Source organism: Zootermopsis nevadensis, unplaced genomic scaffold (assembly GCF_977971745.1).
Source record: "Zootermopsis nevadensis isolate Lab colony 2312 unplaced genomic scaffold, Znev_1.0 Znev_ptg000013l, whole genome shotgun sequence".
Taxonomy (NCBI): domain Eukaryota; kingdom Metazoa; phylum Arthropoda; class Insecta; order Blattodea; family Termopsidae; genus Zootermopsis; species Zootermopsis nevadensis.
Window position 1 is genome coordinate 4,494,642 of NW_028259145.1, and position 15,085 is coordinate 4,509,726.

At 39.6% G+C, this 15,085-nt stretch overlaps 1 protein-coding gene across 2 annotated transcripts in view; it reads left to right on the plus strand.

The window, feature by feature from the left end:
* Positions 1-345: 345 nt before the first annotated feature.
* The window catches only part of kcc (solute carrier family 12 member kcc), a 412,357-nt gene continuing 397,617 nt past the window's right edge, over positions 346-15,085 (plus strand). Inside the window, exon 1 of one of the 2 annotated variants that reach the window (XM_087348454.1) lies at positions 346-834. In XM_087348454.1, coding sequence (XP_087204580.1) covers positions 681-834 — 154 coding nt within the window. In that variant the 5' untranslated portion in view covers positions 346-680. The remainder of the gene's footprint in view (positions 835-15,085) is intronic. The other variant, XM_087348456.1, reaches the window with a different exon arrangement.

The following is a 15,085-nucleotide window of genomic DNA, read 5'->3' on the forward strand; positions in this document are numbered from 1 at the left end:
TAACATATAACAGGGCTCCTCATTACAAATGTTTACATCCTACTGATATTGCATCCCTCTTACCTCCACCCTGGTATTAAAATGTGTGTTTTATGAACAATAAATATATGTTTTGATATACGAAGTGTTTATTTCTTCACAATTAGAGAGACCATTCAACTTGAGTTTATAATTTCCCGCCGTTTTCAGACAGAATGGCGGAATGAATTGATCCAGCTGTATGGGTGGTAACAGATAACTATCTGTGGTTATGTATTGCAGCTTCGCAGTCAGCTGTTCAACCAGTGACGTGTGTGAATAATGGTATGAGAATTATCTAGGACGCGTGTGAGAATCTGTGTAGTCAGTACAGCATTAAAACAATTAAAGTGTACGTACAGCTTGGTTCGTTTTGCCTGGTTGCCACTAGATGGCGGGCAGTCAATATCTCTCGAATATCACAGGAAGCCGAGCATGAGGCATGTTGCAGAATGCCATGACGTTTTACAGCGAAGTTACTGCCTGAAGCGTTTGTAGCGCTAGAGATTTGATAGCGGTGGCCGTAGATATCAGCTGCAAGCTGTTGTTGGTAATCCGTGGTCTGTGCGAGTTCGAGTGGCTTGTGTGTTGATGTTAACTCGTGTGTGTGTGTGAGTGAATTCACTTTTGTGGCAGGAGAAACATTTTATTGACTATTCAAGATGTCAGAACGATTCAAGGTGACCAAATCAGAAGATCCAAATTCATTTCCGAATTATGGCGCTACAACCGGCATGGATGCAGATGACAACCATGGTAAGATGACAGCAGAAACAGATGCGAAACAACCGTCAAGTTCTTTGGAAGAAACGATCGGTAGGAGAGAACAAAAATATGTACTTATCTCCTCTCTTCCTCAGGCTTGTGCTCTTTTTACAGTGTCCGTTGTTTGTGCCTGTGATGTATATATATTCTTTTGTAGACAGACAGGCCCATTTATTTTCGTTCTGTACGTTATTCATGCTTTTTATCATTGCGAATTTTTCTTTCGATTTTCTTCTTTGTTTCCACCCGCGAGTTTGAACCAGTAAAACTCAGTAGTGGCTTAGAGGACATTCAACCGTTTGTGTGCTGTATTTAATCAACCCTCTCTATACGCACCCTCGAAACCCTACCCTACCCCACCCCACCCCCGTATCTAGAAACAATTGAATGACGAATGATACCAGAAAGCCGGTTGTTGTTTCTAATTAAGGTATGGGCTATTTATGTTTGTAATATAAGTATTTATACCTTAATTGTAGGAACGTTCCAGAGAATAGTTTTGTGGAGAACTGTGAAGGATTGTTTACGGTATATTAAATAAGCTGTAGTACTTGTCGAGAAGGAAGGCAGAAACAAGTTCAGAAGAGTCTGTTTTAGTGCTTTCAATAAGGGTCAATCAAGTATGCGACCTTGTTACTTAAAATGAATGACACACTCGTAAAATTAATTAAAAACTGTTTTGTGTTATTCGTTGTGCCTGTGCACAATACTGTTAATACCGACTGTATCACAATGGCTAGCACGCAGAGTTTGTTGGCTTTGAACTACAAGTAGGAACAGATGTAAGCATGTAATTTAGATAACACGTTCTCAGACATGGAAAACAAAGGTCGTGGCTAGTGATTAAAAAAAGAAAACAAACAAAAGCCATTAGAAATGTAAGAAGTGAAACAAGTCGGTAAACTCAATATTATGACCAGCTGGAATATTACGTCATAACGAACAGCGTCATTATGTAAGTTAATGGACGAGATTATGTGATATCAATAGCTCGGAACCGCGATTCGTATATCTTCTGTTCTCCGAAAGAAGGATCTATGTCTTATTTCATCGAGGTGATTTACTGCGCTTTGGGCTGAACGACAATGGTTCGATTCACAGTGGGGCAGGGCAGGGCAGCCTGCCCCATTCGTTCTGCTGTCTTATGTGTAACTGGGCCGGCGCCTGAATTTGCCGCGCTTGGTTTCGAACTAGAGACAACTTTACTAACTAAAGACCTTTTATTAAATATTAAAATATTAAAATATACATACATTTACGAAACAACATTGAATGTGATAACAAAGTACAATTGATCTAGAAGAGGATAACTTTACGATATTTAATGGACATCTGACGAAGGATTGCATTTAGAATATTACATTTGAATTTATATCGATTATACACCTGAAGATGGTTCATTGAAAACCGAAACATGTCGTGAAAATGATGATGCTCTAATTGTAAATCGAACATTTCGATAGAAAGAGCATCATTTTAATATATATTTTAAATATTAAATGTTAATTTTAGTAATAATATTTTAATATTTAATAAAATATTTTATTGTGATTAGACGGTTAAAATAAACAATTATAATCATCACAATATGACGCAACAATATCACCTCTTACTAAAGACCGAAAATCTACAGTCGTCGAATCGTGCCCCTAGTCTTTTGTAGTTCAATTTCCATTGTCATATTCAGCGGATGGATATTTGTTTCCTGAATGTAAACCTTGTAGTCGTAGAAAGCTATATTTCTGCTTATAATTGAATCAGCCTATTATTTTAATTATTTATTAAGTGTTTCTGGTTAATATTAATGAATTTTTTCTTTGGCTTGTATTTGTTAGCGGACAAAAATAATAATTTGGTTTAAAACAAGTGTTAACGCCTTTGTGATACATTAAAATGAAATGTCAGAAACACGGACATTGAAAATTCCGCGACAGAAATGTGTGCACGAAACAACAAGGAAAATATTTGTTTTTAATTTCAAGATGGCGCGTAACAAAAATAGAACTATTCCTAACCGTAATTGATTTTTGTTGTGAGGTTCTGGTAGAACTATTTTGTCCCAAAACAACACGAGAACAGTCACTAACTGTGGTAAAATAGTCTACAATGTGTCACGTTTGTCACGTGACACCCCGTCCAAGTTGGGTCGATCCACAACACGAGGCAAATGTACTTCGCAGCTGCGCTGTATAAAAAAAAGTCACTATACATGTACTAGAAACAGCCGAAAAGCAGTTCAAATGCTGAAGTCCGTGACTGATCTATTCGTTCCACGACCATAACGAAATAAGAGACAGAATTGAATGAGGCAGTTGGTTCACTGTTACTTGGTACGTAGGCCGAGGCGAAAAATGTGCAGGATATCAGAAAGTATTTTCTTCGTGATTCACCTGAATTAAATAATAATATAGACCTGTGTATATGTTCGAGTTATTTAATAGGGCAATTGTAAAACCACATTGTCAACTTTCTAGAGAACTGAGTTACTGTTTCCATGTCATTTACCAGGAGCAAATGCTTTGTTTCCCACATCAGTCCACGTCTTTACTGCGTGAGAGTAACCTTTCGCGTCACGTGTTTCCCGCCAAATCGACATGAGTCCTGGACTCATGTTATTTTAATGTTACATTTAAACCCACGGCTACATAAATAGGACAAACCTCAGGAATGAAGGAAGGCACATACATAATCACTCGGGTCTTTACGTCTATATCATGTGGGTACTTGCAAAGACAACACGAGTTCAAAAATAGCGTATAACTATATAAAATTATGCATTCAAACAAAACTGTTTGTACTTGAAAAGAAACTTAGTGTCACACAAAGTGTCTTTTGAAGTGTAAACAGTTTTGTTTAAATGCGTGATTTTATATATCAATACACTGCATGGTATACATGGTTTAAAGCTTATAACTAGATACAAAAGTTATTAGTTGAACATATTTGTACAAAACAAGGTCAGATTCTTGCCAGTTATTCTTGGGGAAAAATAAGTCGAGGGCCTCCATCATTAGGGCGTTGAGTGAAATGGTCAGTCACCCATCTCAACCTGATGATAAAGGCAGTAAGGACCTCTGAAACGTCTCTCGGAATCTGTCAAACTATACGGTACATGTTAAAAAATACATTCATCTTTACACTTGTGTCCTTGAGAACCTGAAATTTGACCTTTGGGAGTTTTACAAATTTTGAATTTATGTACTTTATCCAGCTTTCTAGTGCCCGCGAGATCAGAGTATCATGTAAAGATGAAAGCTGTGTATCCAGTCTTCTTCTAGGCAAGACACAGGAAGACCAAGTATTCTGAACTGAACGGTACCAAACACTTCCCGAATTTAACCTGTTCTTAATTTCTTGTTTATTTGGATTTTGGTTTTATGGTGTCCTTCCCAAATCCATTTCATACATCCTCTACACAGATGAAGATAATCAGAGGGGTTGGAGACATTTGTAATACGTCATATTGAATATACGTTTGTGACAAACTCTAAAATTAACTCCCGGTGTGCAGAATTTTCAGAAATAAAGTCGTCAGTAAACCACGCACTTTCGGAATCTGGAGCTATCGTGGGGTATCAACCCCACGCGGTCAACAAAACTGCGAACGAGCAAAATGAAGCAGTTGACCTGCATTTCGGTTACGATATCGTTCTCTGTGGTACAGAACGAGAAGATTCCTTTTCGGGTAGAGCTACTAACCTGAAAGAAGTTGATGATTTCCCTTGGTCTCTCTAGAACGATGTCCGGATACCGCCTTAAAATAAGCTACGACATTGCAAATTCGTTCATATTCGTAGGATTTGAGGTTTTTCACATCGGTGTGTCTGTCTTCTGGGTTGTTGCGTCTGGTAGAAGTCTATCAACGTTTCAGAGGTCTTTGCTGCCTCCATCATCAGGGCGTCGAGTCTTCTATTCTACTCTTATTCTTCTCGTGTTTTGGGTGGTTTTAAGTTAGAAATTTTATACAAGTCCTTCGTTTATCCAATGGGATTTTCATAAAATTTGTTTGGAAGTTATGCTGTTTGAGGTCAAATTAACATCGTAATTTTTAATTTCCTGTAATTGATGAAAACAACATGGCGGATGAGAGAAGTCGTGAGGTGAGACGATGATGAAGCCATTATTCATAATCGTCTGCGCATGCTTGAGGATGTTAAGGATTCCACATGACGTCACTGGTCTTGACTTTCTGATAACATTAAAAAAATGTGGCGTGGAAGCAGCTTTGGACTTTGGTGTAATCCAAAGAGGACGCCTTCCCAATATTGTTTAAATTTATTTTAATTTTATCATAAACTCGTTAATTAGGAGCGTATTCTACGGGTAATTAAAGTATGACCCTATAGGACTCCTTTTGATTGTCAGTTTACGTTTTTCCACAATTAGACCTTTAGACCTGTCTGTTATTAAGAGACGTTTAGTTGATAAGTTTTCATTCGAGTAAATTCAGAAAACACCGAAATGCAAGGAGCTTTTTTATCCAATCTCAAGCGAATTGAATTATTAGGTGCTTCTTAAGGCTTGCATATGCATTCGGTACTGTCTTTCTTTGGGTACATTTGTCGGAGACCCAACTGGAGGGCTCAGTTACGTCATGAATATTTTTCCTTACTTTGTAATACACTGTAGGAGGGGGGGGGGAACTGCTATCGTGATGTAGACCAGTGGTATTCAACCTGGGGTACCCGTACCCCCGGGGGTACGCGAAGACATCTTAGGGGGTACGTGAAATTTAAAGAAAATTTATTTTATGATAAACACTGAATAATCAGTAATGTAATTTATTTAATTTATTTTAGATGTAGATTATATACTATGTATAACTTGAATTATACACCAACAACTTTGGGGGTACAAAGTTGAAGAGAAATTATATCTGGGGGTACGCGAAGACATCTTAGGGGTCACGTGAAATTTAAAAAAAATATATATTATTTTGTGATAAACACTGAATAATCAGTAATGTAATTTATTTAATTTATTTTAGATGTAGATTATATACTACGTATAACTTGAATTATACACCAACAACTTTGGGGGTACAAAGTTGAAGAGAAATTATATCTAGGGGTACGCGAACAGAAAAGGTTGAATACCACTGATATAGACTACTACCCTGGAACCGCCACTGCGATTCACTGAATTTGTGGAGATACACTATTGTGAAATACGGCAAACCTGTTGTTCTCTGTTGTAGAATACTGAAATATAAAACAACGTATTTTACGATGCGAAATAAACGTGTTAATGCCTTGATGATATTTTCATTCTAGGTTTTGGCACAGTATAGACTCATAAATCTCTATGTTCAGCCCTGAAGATGTTTCTCCGACACATTAATGTCCACTGACGATTTTACACGGCGCCAGTAGCATAAGAAGAATAAGAACAATGTTCTGACCGCCGTGAAAACCACATTTTTGACGAGTTAACACCTTTTTTTCCATTCAGAATAATTTCTTCTCTTTGTCTTGTGGCATTGACATTGCGTTAAAGCTATTTATTTATTCTTTCTTCCTGTACCTCCACTTCTGTCTTTTATCCGTCGGTTACTTGTGGTTCTGAATAGCTTTCGTTACATTCCAGGTCTGAGTTCTTGAATGACTTTTTGATCGTTCTTTCCTTGATGTTCCGTAGACACTCCGTTTATATTATCTTTTTGCGAACGATGATCTGTTTGTTCCTTTACACATTCATAGTTTTCCACATAACGTGGTTATGATTCAGATGAGGACAAAGATGGATAAACTCAAGGCCGTGGTCTAGGCAACACGGAGTTTTCCTCCGTGGCATCCCAACAATTACTCCACTCACACACAGAAGAAGGCAATGGCAAACCACTTCTGGATCATCTGCCAAGAACGTATATGAACAGGTCCCAGTCCGAGAAAAGGATGGAAGGATCCTGTTCATATGGACCTGTCGTCAGACAGAACACAAAATAAAAATAATAATAAATAAAATGCTACTAAATATAAGTAGACCTAGAAATGCAGTAAACATATAAGCAATAAATATAGAAGTTAACGAAATGCTATTTTACCGTATCTCCATACGTTGCATGTAACATAGGCTTAGTTTTTAATTACAACTCCTTTTCATAAAATAAGCGATCAATGGAGGTGGGGTTCCATATCTGTTCCGAAAATCTCTCCAAACACCCGCACGTAAAGACGTTTGACGACATTTTTGGTACCGGGCGTCCACAATAACATTTTCGGCAACAAATTTTAATATCCTTTGCATCAGTCAATTCTAAACTCCAGATTTCCGTTAAAGTCGTCTTTCTTTAAAAATTTTCTCATAAAAGTTTCACATAAACATACGACGCACTATTAAGTTCTGCAAACTGTATTCAACACATTTTTTTCCCATTCGGTTAATATTAAGTAAAACACAGAATGATTTGAGGTTTTCACGGCGGTGAGTCTTAGATGACTCATCGCTCTGATGACAGAAGCAGAAAACACCTCCGAAACGTCGGTGAACTTCTACCAAACTACTAACGGAACAACAACCCAGAAGACAGCCATCTTCAACGAAAACACTGACTATGGCAAGGGTCTTGACCGCTCGAACACAGAGGTCGTGTGATCGAATACCATTCGAAGAAATATGTTTGTGTTGTGCTGTCCTGTGCAAGCATAGGACCTGCGGGCGGTCTGAACACCGTTCCAAGATGTAAAACCAAATGTAAACACATGGATAATGCCAGAAGTATTTCTGAGTTTGAAGAGGCCTGATTCGTAAAAGTTAAAAATAAAAGGTAAATATTTTCTGACTTCTGAAGTGTGTGCTGTACAGAACGACTGACTTCGTAATAAAATATTTGCAAATGCAATAAATTAACATTGCGGGAAGTGAAGTTTTTAGAGGAACAAACAACACTTCAACTCATCAGACTTTAAACTAGTCCCTAGCGATAAGGTTTAGTGCTGTCTGTTTCGGAACAAAGTTTCGTTTTAATAAAGGACGGTTGGATATCCCTGACGAAGGAAAGTAAGGTCAGAGGACAGGCATTACATAGGACACGGATATGAGTTACTTGGCTCTATTGCTTATGTTTTAATTTACGGTCGAAGTGATCTGTAGAATCTAAGCTCTGGAGGAGACTTAAATATGTTTCTTGATTTGAACGATAACCACCCTTTACACATTTATGACATTCATATAATCTCATTATTATTATTATTATTTAGTGTTCTGTCTGACGACAGGTCCATATGAACAGGATCCTTCCATCCTTTTCTCGGACTGGGACCTGTTCATATACTTTGTTGGCAGATGATCCAGAAGTGGTTTGCCATTGCCTTCTTCTGTGTGTGAATGGAGTAATTGTTGGGATGCTACGGAGAAACCGGGGAAGCCCCCGGAGGAAAACTCCGTGTTGCCTAGACCACGGCCTTGCCCAAGACAAGTTATAAATTCGGGCACCGCCGGGAATCGAACCCGAGACCTCAGGATTACAAGGCCAGCGTTCTAACCGCTAGACCACCGTGGGCAGCATTTTATTTAGATACTTTTTTCAATTGAATTGTGGGACTGTGAAAAACCAAAAAATCTGAGGTCTAGGTACCTAATCTACGCCAGGATTTGAACCAGTTACCTCTTGAGTTGGAGCCAGAGGCCTTCTCATAGTGCCTCTCTAAATATTATCATTCATGAGAAATTATGTGTATTTGTCATTAAAACATAAATGAAAATGCATGAAAAAGTCTGGTCGGAAAAACTTAAACGACAGGACTTAGACGTATATGGGAGGATAATATTTGAATGTATCTTTGAGAAATACCGGATTATAGTGGTTCAGGATAAAATGAGATGACTTACTTTTGTGAACACGGTGATGAAATTTCTGGGATTTCACGAAATCTTGAGAATTTATTGACTGGCTGTATACGTAAAGGTACCAACATTCAGATACGACCCTGGACCACATAATCAGTCATTCGTCGCATTTAAAAATGGTTGACGTGAGAACGCTTGTCTCTAAGTAAAGCCCAACTGCAAAAGTTCTGATTAGCTGCTTTGAAGCACAAACTCCTTTGAATAATATTTAGTAACTTGGCTTCTGCATCAAAGAAAACATTACCCATCTCCATTACAATGGTCAGTCGGTTGAAGCTGTTTGAGGAAATAATTTGTATTTATTCGGAAAATCATAACGAGAGAATGCCATAGACTTAACCCGTTGTGTTATCATTTAAACGACACGCTGATTTGTCTGGAAGGGGAACTGGTGATGCAGATTTTCAGTGCTTTTGTACTGCAAAATGAAAATAAATGCTATTATGTATTCAGCTAAGTACAAGAAATAAGTTTTGCAACGATACGTGATCAAGGAGGCAGTGACCTGAAAGTTCAGGTTTCAAGACCTTGGGTCCGTCGGTTGACGACAATGAATCTAGGCTACTTGAAATGGTTACGAATGCAACTCTTGTGTTGGCCAAAATGGACTGTACCTTGTATCGCGAGTCTGACTTGATATTCCAGCAGAAGGGATTAAGTAAGTGGAGGGGACGTCTGTGTCTAAGCTGTGTTGGATAATCCTGACATTGAAGTCGAGGGATTCAGTTTCAGACTGCACCACCACGTTACAGCTCGTTTACGAGGTGCGATCGGAAAGTTTCAAGACTGCGCCTATAAAAACCCGTACACTTATCTCAGGTATTAAATCCATCCATCACCCTCGAAGTAGTTCCCCTGGGAGTGAACACAACGATCCCAGCGACGCTGCCAAGCCTGGAAGCATCCCTGGAAATCTTTCTTTGTCAGCCTGTCAAGCACCATCTGCGATTCTGCCTGAATCTCTTTTATCGTCTCAAATCTCCTTCCCTTTAGCTGAATTTTCATTTGGGAAGAGGAAGAAGTCACACGGAGCTTAGAAAGGAAGTTGGGGTCGGTTCTTGCAAGATCTTTGAGCTCCTGACAAACGAGAAGTCGATTCTGCTTCTGGTCCTCAGACAGGAGCCTTGGCACAAACTTGGCTGCGATGCGTCGCATGTGGAGTTCTTCCTTTAGAATCAGCTGACAGGTCCCATAGCCTATCCCAACAATGTTGCACAAGTCGTTGATGGTACGACGTCGATCTTCGTGAATGGCCTGCCGAATCTTCGTAACATTTTCGGGCGTTGTGCTCGAAGATGGTCGTCCAGAACGCTCGTCATCATCGACAGAGGTTCGGCCATTTTTAAAACGTGAATGCCACACAAACGTTTGTGCACGACCCATTGCGGACTCCCCAAATGCTTGCTTTAGCATTTCATAGGTTTCCGTAGCCGTTTTGGCGAGTCTTTGGCAAAATTTGATGCACACGCCATTCCGAAATCGCATGAGGGTCGGTGTAATGCACTACCAAAACGCCCGTAACTAAGAAACAAATGCTAATTCGATGATGCCGGCTGGCACACTGATTCACTATGAATGTAGGCCGCACCCCCTAGCGGCAGCAGCTCATACTACATCCGGTTCGCCCTCTATTTACACAGTCTAGAAACTTTCCGATCGCACCTCGTATGGTTAGACGATGGCTTTTGTTCAAGGATTACACTGCAGACCGAAAGGACGTTCTTCTTGTGACTGATCTGCTTTGCCAGCAAATTTTACCATACCTTCAGAAAGTACTGAGTTAATCCAGTTTCTCACATTCTCGTTAATTAAGAATTTCTTCGTAGGATTCCACAGTAAAAAATTGTACTTTTTCCAAAAATTTCTTTTTAACTTGGGCTGTATTTTGTCTCCTTCACACACATGCTTTTTCTGGTACATATAATGAGCTAATCCTTTATATTATTAAATCAGTTAATTAAATTATTACATTGGTGTTCTGATTTCCTACCGGGATTTGAATTAATTCCTTTATCAGTCTTTTTTAACTAAATATTTCCAGAAGAACTCTTGTGTATGTCATGACGTACTGTAGCATTTTAATACACTTTTTTCGTATGTTCCATGTCGTCATACCTTAGCCTGTGTTAACGTTCATGATCCATTGGCTTCCGAGGGTAATACTGAACTGGTGATGCCACGAAACCTCAGAGCCGTGCTGGTATAATGCAGGATAAACGTTTTTAAGTGTAACTGTATCATAGAAACGAGCTTCTTCATGGTAATAACAAGTGACTGTCGAAATTGGCGCCATGCCATAGCAACTAAATGTTTCCGTGTTCCGTGTTCTTATTGTGTAAGACTTACTTAACGCGAATTGACTGTAAGGCGTCTTATAATCTAAGCAGAGATAAGAATACGAGGGTTATATCATTTGAACTCTACACCAGTATATCAGGACGATCAAACACATGATAATTACAGGGGGCGAAGCATGCAACACGTATGAGGAAGTCGGAAATAAACACGAAATTTTTGGTCGGAGAAAGACACTAATTTCAAATTTATTTTAATCTTAAATTTATTTTAATCTTGAATTTATTTTAATCTTGAATTTATTTTAATCTTGAATTTATTTTAATCTTGAATTTATTTTAATCTTGAATTTATTTTAATCTTGAATTTATTTTAATCTTGAAGAGACTGGGGCTGTGCGCTGGATTTGCCTACCTCGGAAGGGGCCATGCGTGTTTTTCTTTACACGATGACGTACTCGCGGTTTACTTAAAAAATGGAGGGGATTTATTGACCAGCTAATTGGTAAATATTAGTTTGTATAGTCTAATTACACTTAGAACTGACACTTTATTACACGAAAAAGCAAACATTTCTTCCTGACGGTACACTCTTATACATAAAACACAAGAAAAGAAATATAAAAGGAGTTACGTTCATGTTAACAGGATTATTTGTTGCTTTCGCACGTAAAATTCAACACTTAAACTTCCTACGTGTACTGAGTGTAACATGAATGCAGAAGGGGAGATCCAGTACGTCGATCCATGTCTGGATGTTTGTCGATTTTCTCCAAAACAAGATCGTCACGCAACACGTGCGCTTTATGAAGAACTGAAACTTTTATTTGGAACATCTGGGGAACGTTTTAACAGTATACGACGAAAATATTTTGTCTTAATGCAGTCTGATACTTGTGTTGTTATTAGCTTTGAAACAGCCCCATTTGTATCTTCAACAAATGAATGTTACAGCTGATAAGGCACAGTATACAAGATCTCTTATGGGAAATATCGTATAGCCCAAATAGTAATACACCCTTACGTACCTAACGTGGGGTACGAGGGACATTATTTTTTTCAGAAACTCAATTTTTGCTCATTTACGAGTAAAGAAATGGCGAAAGACTGAGTAAATCATGAAATGTGTTTGTTCGTCACGTTGGGTGTCATCCGCAGATTTCGCTTGACGGTGTCAGATCAGATGGAGACGCGATAGGCCGTTTCAATGGAGATTATGTAAGGAACATCGTCTCCAGATATAATTTGCATACAGTTACAGATCTCAGCTAAATAACTCCATTGAGCAGAGTCAGTCTGAAGAAACTAATAGTCGCTCAGCTGTCCGAGGAACTCCAGCCTCTTATTAAGCCGTCACTGACCTGAGCCATTTTCATGATAGGAAACTGCAAATTTATCATCTTCCCTTGCATGCTGAATATCCCGCCCATCACGTTACATGATCTGTACCAATCTTAAGGTACAATTTGGCTGCACGCGACAGAGACAAGCGACCGAGGCAGGCGACAGAATTGCGAGACCGAGACTGGTCGCTTCCTGTCTGCTCTATGTACAATCGTATGAAGTACAATTACGAGCGCGAGACAGAGACAAAGCACAGGAGACCGCTCTCGGACCAGTAGTGTCTCGCGACGGGCTCAGGCAGCACGTGTGTTGTTGAGTAAAATAATGGCAGAAATTAAATTTACTGGTGACCAAGATGAGCAATTGGTAGAATTAGTAGCAGAAAACCGACCACTGACCACCGACAGAAAGATCCTTCTTCGCGTCTGGTTTTGAATATTGAACTCATAGGTTTTCTTTGTTTCTTTCGCAACAAATAACACAGCAACACATCTTCTTCTTATTCTTCGAGTAACCTTTTTAAAAGCATTTTTGTACTCATTTTCCACAGAATATGTGCACGTATGTCTCAACAAAACAAAGAAAACAAACACTTTGCCGCATGTCTCGGTCGTCACCTCAAAAGTGTGTGGCGACAAGCTGCGATATGTCCGTCTCCCGTCTCTGTCGCCTGGCTCGGTCGCTTGTCTCTGTCACGTGCAGCCAAATTGTACCTTTAGTTTTAAGTGCTGGTTTCGGGAACAGTTATAGTTGGTTACACGTGGCTTCGTACAAAGCAGAGTTTGTTACGGACCGCAACGGACAGAAATCTTGCGAACAACTGATATTTTAATTTTGCTTTCATTTTATTACACACCACACTTAAAAATCCGTTTGAAAGTTTATAAATGGCGCGGGAACGCTGATGGTTTCCGGCCATTCATATTTCTGATACGTTAACATTTCCGTTAAATGAGTTATTTCTGTGTGAGATTTCCGTCCTCTGCACCGAGCAGTTGAAGAGCCCTGCCTTTCTGCGGTAATGTCAGTCTGAACATTTCCTGTTTTTCTCAGAAACTTCACAGATATAATAAACCAGAATAATCAAGTTGGCGTTGTGCTGAGCAGATGCTCTCTGGCCTTTCTTGGTAGATCGGGGATGCAACAGCTCCGTGCGTCAGTGGCATATGTCTGAGCAGACGGTCATGTCGTCAGATGGAAGGATTGACTGATGGATTGGGGTCAAACATCCCGCTTCAGTTCGCATACCTACTTCGTGTTCGGCTCGAAAGTCGGCTCTATAGATGGATAGTTTGGTCATTTAACTACTTAGGACATATAGCGCCGACAGCTGGAATGATTTGTGAGTGATTAACTGTAAAGAATGCGGCTGAAATCAAACGTGATCTGTTTTTAAGTGCCATAACTTAGTATTCCGTAGTGTAACTGGATTTATTGAGGAATCCAAACTACGGTGAGGGTTTGTGTAGATTTTGTGGCGTGGAAAGCGAAAATGATTCTGTCATTGCACAAAGTACCATTAGGCTGAACCTACGGCGACGAACAACGAATATTCCTAAGTGGTAAAAATGTGTGGCCTGAAGCTTTCACGGCGACTAAGTATGTGAATTCTTCTCGGGCTACCATACCATAATGAATTCTTCTCGGGGTACCAGCCGTGCAAGGTGGGTGAATGACGAAAACACCAACGTTTCGAGAACCATATTCATTCTCGTCCTCAGAGTGACAGTACCCTGAGGACGAGGACGAAGATGGTTCTTGATATGTTGGTATTTTCTACATTAAGCCACGTTACACGGCTGGTACCCCGAGAACAATTCATTATGTTATGGTAGCCCGAGAAGAATTCATTATGGTATGGTACCCCGAGAAGATTTCATTATGGTATGGTACCCCGAGAAGAATTCGTTATGGTATGGTACCCCGAGAAGATTTCATTATGGTATGGTACCCCGAGAAGAATTCATTATGTTATGGTAGCCCGAGAAGAATTCATTATGGTATGGTACCCCGAGAAGATTTCATTATGGTATGGTACCCCGAGAAGAATTCATTATGGTATGGTACCCCGAGAAGAATTCATTATGTTATGGTAGCCCGAGAAGATTTCATTATGTTAAAGATATACCGAGTAATTAACCTTGTTGTGTTAATACATAACGTCGTGATGACCCAACAATAGACTTTAGTTTTGTGAACGAACTGCAAACCATGATTACGCCACAAAATAGCTCTTTTTAGAATCTGCGTCAGAGGTTTATGCACTCTCGTGGTTGAGTGGCACAACGTTCACGAGTTTCTTGAATGAGATTCGTGGTTCTCAAGGCGCTGAAGACGCCGTCGTATGGACACACACCAGTGTTTTGGAGAAACGTACTGTCTTCATCTTCGAAGGTGTACCAGTTATAGTAAACATAAACCTGCCTTTGAATCTTGTCTCAGAGCCTCTCCAGTAAAGGAGACAGATAGAGAGAGAGAGAGAGAGAGAGGAGATCAGCTGCTAACCGCGTGGACAAGAAGAATGCAATTCTTCCTTCAGCTGTGACGTGAAATGCACTAGAAAGGTCAGCATCAGGAAAAGAGAACACTAGGAGCCCTGACTCAACTTGTTTTCCTTCATCTGATTTACCGGAGCGGTGATGTTGACGGATAAGATAAAGCCTGAACATCCAGCGGATCAATAAACATTTCATCAATATAACATCGCGCCATCCTCTGCAGAGAGGCCAACAGTGTATTTAGTTTTAAGAAGAGCACGTTAAAAAACTGGCTGAATTTGGTGTCCCATAATTCTCATGTTTCATTGTACGATTTCA